Source organism: Montipora foliosa, chromosome 8 (genome assembly GCF_036669935.1).
Source record: "Montipora foliosa isolate CH-2021 chromosome 8, ASM3666993v2, whole genome shotgun sequence".
NCBI lineage: Eukaryota > Metazoa > Cnidaria > Anthozoa > Scleractinia > Acroporidae > Montipora > Montipora foliosa.
The window spans coordinates 6,923,154-6,930,653 of record NC_090876.1 but is presented as its reverse complement, the minus strand read 5'-3'; the positions used below and the strand labels follow the sequence as shown (position 1 = coordinate 6,930,653).

At 41.5% G+C, this 7,500-nt stretch overlaps 1 protein-coding gene across 1 annotated transcript in view; it reads right to left on the bottom strand.

Moving 5' to 3' along the window:
* The window catches only part of LOC137968215 (collagen alpha-2(I) chain-like), a 72,255-nt gene extending 67,018 nt beyond the window's left edge, over positions 1–5,237 (bottom strand). The window contains exons 1-2 of the mRNA XM_068814833.1: positions 5,025–5,237; positions 1,436–1,782 (exon numbers count right to left, since the gene is read on the bottom strand). Coding sequence (XP_068670934.1) covers positions 1,436–1,782; positions 5,025–5,094 — 417 coding nt within the window. The 5' untranslated portion in view covers positions 5,095–5,237. The remainder of the gene's footprint in view (positions 1–1,435; positions 1,783–5,024) is intronic.
* Positions 5,238–7,500: the final 2,263 nt, after the last annotated feature.

The following is a 7,500-nucleotide window of genomic DNA, read 5'->3' as shown; positions in this document are numbered from 1 at the left end:
GCTCGTGACCTTGAAGCGAACTGAACTCTGGTTCAGAGCTGGGGTTTCTTCAGTTTAAAAATTTCCTTTTTTGGATGTAACATAGCTCGTGCATTTTCCCGCACGTGCAGCTTCGATCTTATTTTGTCCATATTTGGGCATAAGATTGATGTCCTAAAGTTCCCAGCTTTGTTCCAAGAAAAAGAGCTACAAGTTACACTGACGCTTTAAGGTCAGGTGCCTCTGCTTAAAGTTATTAGTTATTAGCCTCCGCAAATTCAGATAGAACTAGGGACTGCTCAACAAGGCGAGGATGATTTAACTGATAGTGCGCGTTGGTGCACAATGTTACCGTGGATATCGATTTTTACGAGGGAGGGAAGCCAAAGGGTCACTTTTTTTTTTCCTAGGGCTTTCCAGGGAAAACGTAAAACGCATGCGTGAAGTTAACCAAGACGTGGCGAGACGTGGCATGGTGCTATCTTTTATAGCGCATGCGCAAGGTTTAAGTCAACGAGTAAGCACGAACGTGGTGTCTACGCTCAGACCACATACATTTGACAATCCAGGACATCAGGAAAGCCCGAGTTCACGCAGATATGCGTTTAGTTTACAATTCTATGAGAAAAAGTTTATCAATACATGGGGGTTTTCCCCCTAGTCTTCACGAACAGTGTGCGGATTCTTTAACGTCCCATAGAGTGTATTAACTTGAATGGTCGTGAGACGGGGCCTACGGTTTATAGTCCTTATCCGAGGAAACCCTTTTCAGATGAAATCACAAAGGCAGCACTTTCTCCTCGGTTATTTTTTAAGACCCTGAGTGTTGCTTCGGGATTTTGAACCCGCGATCTCCCGCGTGACAGCCCGATGCTCAACCACTGAGCCACCGGTCAAATTAGAACAACGACAAGGGATTCCCGAAGGGTCATCGATTCAGGTATTAGCCCCACCCGATAGGACTTAAATTAACAGGCAATTTCCATTAGACCAAGGCCGCATACTACGAAAACCACCGATCTGTGGAATGGGTGGGAACTTACGTTTCTCTGCCACACCCACTTTCGCTTGTAAATAGTTCAAATTCTTAAGAGGTATTGACAGAACTGAGCGCATCTGGAAGGCTTTATAATCGTGGAAAAGCTCTCGGAGGAGACTTGAGAATGAAGATTATACAAGACATCATAGGAAAAGGAGGAGTCTTCACAACAGGTTTCTTCGAAGGAAGGTTTTTCTGCGATTGTCCAAGAAAACTGAGATAAATTTTTAAAATGTGTTTTTTCCATTGTTGCGGTCGTTACATGCTAAACGATAGTGAGCGGGGCAGCGACTCGGTAATTCGGGCCCATTCCACAGAACGGTGGTTTTCGTAGTAACTTGGTCTGGCTCCATTGATACAAAGACATTTTTAGTCTTCTAGCGAGAATTCTCATACAAGTTTGTCCAAACAAAATACCTTTGTCACGTCTGGCCTCATTCCAAATTCTGGCTGAAAAATTTCTTCATTGGCAAGCCTGAGACCCCTGTTGATGAATGTCCGCTCCGACGACAGCGGTCTGCGTATGCTCTGAATCTCCGCCAAAATGGCTGCTTCACTGTAAGGGGTTTCATCAAACTTGGTAAAGTCGAGTAATTTTGTTGCTTGGTTCCCAAAGTAGACAAGACCAATGTGAGTCCTTCCTGGCCCCATGTTTACTCTTTTGGCAACATTGACAACAAAATCAAGCAGCACATTCCAGTCTTGTCTGACACTTCCAGAGGCATCAAGGACAAAGACCAGATCCAAAATGCAATTCGGGTCCTCTGTTAAAAGAACCATCAATAGATTGAGGCAAACCTCTTACTATCCGTGATCAAGAGTCGTATTGGTCGTTACAGCCCGCGTTGTTTCATACAGACATACAAACTTAATTGACCACACCCCATAGCCAATGAAACGTAATCATTGAAATAGAACGACAACAACTTAAAGGGGCAGTGTCACACTATTTAGTCAAACTTCAAAACACTAAAAGACGGAAAAGACGTCCTGGCATCAATGAAAACCAAAAAATTATATAATGTTGTAGTTTTGTTACCAATAACCATTGAAGTTGACTGAAGCCCTTCTTTGTTGTTAGCAACCAAGGATGGTGAAGATGGAAATGGAATGGAAACTTGAAAAAACTGTGCCCCTTTTAAGAATCGCAACTGAGTTGGTTATTTACAAGGGCAATGAGAAGTTGAACCTGGGACTACCAGGATCAAATTCAACTAGTGGTCTGAAGGGGTCCTCCGGACCCTAACCACTGGGCGGAACTGCCTCCTTCAAGTTAACTCTCACGATCAACTCCGAAGAACGAGGGCCAATGGAATGGCAAAAACAAAGCGCCATAATTTACAGTACGGCGCGAGGAAACTAGGTTAGTAAGACATTCACTATATCTCTGGATGTTTTTCAATCAAGTACCAAAAATATGCCGCAGAATTGGTAAGTCATGGCGCGCGTACTATCTTTGAGATAACAAAGTTGAGCACTTTATTCAAACCGAGAGTCTCGCGAAGGTATGGAGCGAGAGGTCTGGGACCGCACCGTGCGCAGAGCATGCACGTAACGGAAAACAATAACAACTTTTTCCGAAAGCAACACAAGCAATGCCGATCAAAACCAATCAAGCATACAGCGATAAAAAATCACTCAATTGTGAATAAAACTCTGGGATAACACTAGTATGAAATTGAACGATAGTTGTACGTAATTTCATATCAAATAAGAACTCTTTCGTGAGAAAAGAAACACTTACTTACAGGTAAAAGAATATTTAATGAATGTATAAAGTGCGGGTTATAGACAAAGGAGAGCAGCGTTCCTCGCACAAATTGACAAATTGTCCAGCCTTTAAGCGAGGAGCCGGAGCCGGAGCCGGAGTCGGAGTCCTAGCTGGAGTCGAAGAGCGCTTATGGAACGGAATCGGAGTCGGAAAAATCAGAACGGTCCCATTTTCTTTCGATTCCACTTTTGACTCCGTCGCTTATGATCTAGTGAAAACTAAATTGTCGGAGTCGGAAGCAGAAGCGGAAGAACCAACCAATCACAATGCTTGGAATCGAGCATTGAGATTGGTTTATTTTTCCGCTTCTGCATCCGACTACGACAATGCAGTTTTTACTGGATCGTAAGCGGCGGAGTCATAAGCGGAATCGGTATTCTGCTTCCGACACCGACAGTTTGATTTTCTCTAGATCGTATCGCTCTGCGATCTGATTACGACTCCCCGTCGTAGTCACTAAAACATGGAACGACCTAAAACCAAATAAAACCACCTACAACCACCTAAAACCATCTACAACCACCTACAACCACCTCATAAAAAATCTACAACCATCTACAACCACCTACAACCACCTCAAAAACATATACAACCACCTCAAAAACATCTACAACCACTCACAAAGAATCGAATAACATCTTAAGCAAGCCATAATTGTATAAAATAAGCAAGACGACGATATGTGGTTACCATTTAGCCAAAAAAATCAGGATGGCATGATCATGGCATAAAGGTAAGCGATCTTCCGAATTTGTTAAAAGCCAACCGGATGAGAATAGCGCTTTACCCTGCATTCCATCCTTTAAACCGCGCTAAAATCGTGAGAAAGGGCCTGGAAACGAAACAATTCTCACGAATTTCCCGAATTCCGGGAAATGCCGGCACGCTATGGCTTGTTTCAGATGGTATTCGATTCTTTGTGAGTGGTTGTAGATGTTTTTGAGGTGGTTGTAGGTGGTTGCAGATATTTTTGAGGTGGTTGTAGGTGGTTGCAGATATTTTTGAGGTGGTTGTAGGTGGTGGTAGATGGTTGTAGATTTTTTATGAGGTGGTTGTAGGTGGTTGTAGATGGTTTTAGGTGGTTGTAGGTGGTTTTAGGTGGTTGTAGGTGGTTTTAGGTCGTTCCATGTTTTAGCGACTACGGACTCCCCGTACCGTAACGACTCCGATCCGACTCCGTCGCTAGTGAAAACCATCCTTAAACTAATGTTGGCTAGATTGTGCGTAACCCTGCAAAAATCCCACATATCCTCTGTTGTCGACGGAATATTTGAGAGAGTATCCATTTCGAGAACAAACTAGAAAAAAATGATTTTTTTTCCTGTCGTAATATGATATTCATGTCTTTTGATTGAGCCAAGTCAAACAAAAGATTGACATCAAATTAATTCAACGAAGAACTGAAATGTCGGCAAATCGCCGTAAAAAGGAATTTTTTTCCCTCACGACATGGGAAAACATCCTTCACAATCTTCTTGCGGCTTCGCCGTTCGCATCGAAAGGCTGGCACGGGTCATTTTCATTTTTGCGGGCTCTTTATAAGTATTAATCTATATTAATTCCCGACAAAGTTTAGGATGGAGGCTGCTTTGTAAGGAGAAACATGGGCTTACACGTAACGGAGGAACTAACTATCGCGGTAATGAGCACATTGCGTGATTTATCTAACATGTACGGTCACGGTTAACAATGTAAACTTTTCTAAACCAAACTTGCCTGTTGCCACGTATTTTGATACCGAGATAAAATGAAAAGAAACACGACTAGCGCATTATTCAAGGGAATCGACGATTCCTTTTATGACGAAAACGCATTGCATGTTCTCTTACGATAAGCATATGCCTTTTGAAATGTATCGCCGCTAAGGTCATCATGTATACGAGTGGAGTAGAAAGCCACAATGAATATTTTCATTCATAAATTCAAACAGAGCGACTTCCCCTTGATTATACATTATGTGTGAAACAGCGATGTGATCGACAATCAAAACACAAGACAAACAGTTCCTCCGATCATTTCCTACCGTCCGTTTTACAACGAAACTCGTCAGGAAATGAATGCAGTTTTCTCTCATGTACACACACGGTAAAATTTTAATCGTCGGCTCCAGATTGTGGACAAGCGGTGTCATGGGGGAAAAGTATTATCAAAGGTTCTGTTTAAAAGAATTGAGTACTAATACATAACTCAACGAGACAAGACTTGGTCACAATAGTAAGTCATCAATAAACTTACGCGCAAATGCTGGGCTGTTTCCAAGCAAAGCCAAAGAAATAGTCACAATCCAAGCCAACGAAATCAGCATCTTGACAAGGGTTCGAGCGACTGGCTTTTGTGGGAAGACCGTTTTACATCACAGGGCCTGGTGGATAACGAAGTGGCACATGCATAACTCACCTCGAGCTCAATGACCCTTTGTGGGATGAAAGGAAAAACGTGAAATTTGAGTGCCTCCGCAGTCACCTTGAAAGCCAATTGTCTGGGGAGGTGAAGAGAGAGACATTCATGTTCGCTGATAATATTGATTGTTCTACATTTTTGCTGAATTGATCATTTATTTAGGCTTGTACAAGTATTCTGATCGCATATCGAAAAGTCCTTTAGAAAAAAGTTCCATATTTTTTTGTAACGAGGAAAAGTTGAGGGGTACGTTATTTTATTTTATTAATTTATTTTGCTGTTATATGTTTCTCACGAGAGTTGTCTGCTTTTTCGGCTTTATTTTTCGGTGAATGTTACAAAATCTGGAGCCTAAATTCTACCTCCTTTCGGCGAAAAGTTCCTATCGTAGCTAAAACATTATAAATATTCAATGGAACTTTGGAGCGGGGAGCAGGGATTCAGCGGCAGCTGTCCATCATTGCATCTTGACTTGGTTGAGTCTGTTGGTAGTCTACTTTCCTTTGAGGGGTTTTTCCCTTTTTTTCCTTGGGGTTCTCCGATTTTCCGCTCTCATGAAAATCAACACTTTATTTCATTCGCCTTACAATTATTTGAGCACTGGCTCAGCCATGTGTGCTGTAAAAATGATGATGTGTGTACGGAAGGAAGGGGAAACGGAGAACAGAGAACAGATAATCTTTAAATCGAAGATCTTTAAGAGCGGGAGTCTTTCAAAATGGGAATTTCAAATAATGAGTGACCGATGATGGACACACTTAAAGCACTGATTAATTTAATTTTCCAAATCAACTCCTCTGAAGTTCATGTCACAATTTCGAATAATTAGCAACCTCGTTCCCAGGGCTTTTCACCGCCGAGAGCCCTGGAACGGGCGGGTCCGTCCAGCTCTTGGCGGTGAAAAGCCCCGGGAACGAGTTTGGAATAATTAGGTTAACTCTAGGTCACATTCTCATATTAAATAACTCTTTAGTAATCTTTTATCAAGGTTAATATGGTTTGTTTTAGGAAAGCGAGTTCAAATTTCATTTTATTTCCATCCCATTTATCACTAGCGTTAGGCAGCAAGAATGTCACGGTTATCGTGACCGATGTGAAGCAATCCGGAATATCCAGCAAATGTAAGACTTTGGAATCCGGAATCCGGAATGCAGAGCGTGGAATCCGGAATTCATTGCATGGAATACAGAATCCACCCATTTCGATGGGAATCCAGGATCCATTTCGGTGGAACCCGTGAGTCCATGACTCGGGATCCGAACTAAATTGAACTTTAATTGAACTAAATTACTCCACTTGAACAGTGGAAGACTGTAAATATGGAGTTTTAGCAATAGGGAGTTTAAAAAACCTCAACGGCTACGGGGACGAAAACGTCACTTCAAAATATCACTTTGATCTATTCTAAGCATTTCATGATTATTCCATCTTGTTTAGATTATACAATGTGGGCGAATTGTCCTAAAACTGGATTGGTACGGACACATTTGAAGTAAAGAGTGAGACTGAATGATTCACGGTAGTTTGTCCAGGTTGTCGTCAAAACCTTAAATTTCGTCATTTCACGTGATAGATTTGACGAGTAATGAGAGAGAAATGTTCAAAAATGCGTGCCGCACATGCAGCGCGTTCTTTTAACCAATAATATTACTGCTTTTTGGCGTTATCGTTGTCGTTTCTTAAACTAGTGAGCTTAAGCAACGACAACGGCGACGGCAACAAGAAGGTCAAAAATTTGCATATTTAAATGGTAAAAACAATAGCTTTGCACGCCTTGCACGTGCGTTTTTCACTTTTGTTCATCTCTCTGCCGCCGTCAGCAAAACAACAACGTGAAATAGCCAAATTTGAGGTTTTGTGACGAACGTCAGCACTCGAAGATAAAGTTTCATTTTCTCCCCTAAATTAAAGGGGCTAGGTGACGCAATTTTAGACAATTTCAGCACTAATCGAATGGTCGTAGAATTAACTAAAATATCAAAATAACTGTTCAAAAATATAGAAAAACTCTAACAAAACACAGGGAAGCCAAGAAGGGACATGGATGGACAAAACTGGACAGGATTGAAATAGATTGATTTCGGTAAATTTGAAAAACGTCGGCCCACCTTTTTTCAAATTTATATCAGTTTACATCAAAATGTCATTTACACAGCTGGAAAATCATTCTCAGTAGTTATGTGGCCTTGATTTTGCAAATGAAAGACTCTTGCTCTGCCAATTTGACGTTTAGAGTTCATAATTAACAAAATTGAACAAAATTACCTAAAATAGCGTGACCTAGCCCCTTTAAGGCCCGTCTTAACCGTCG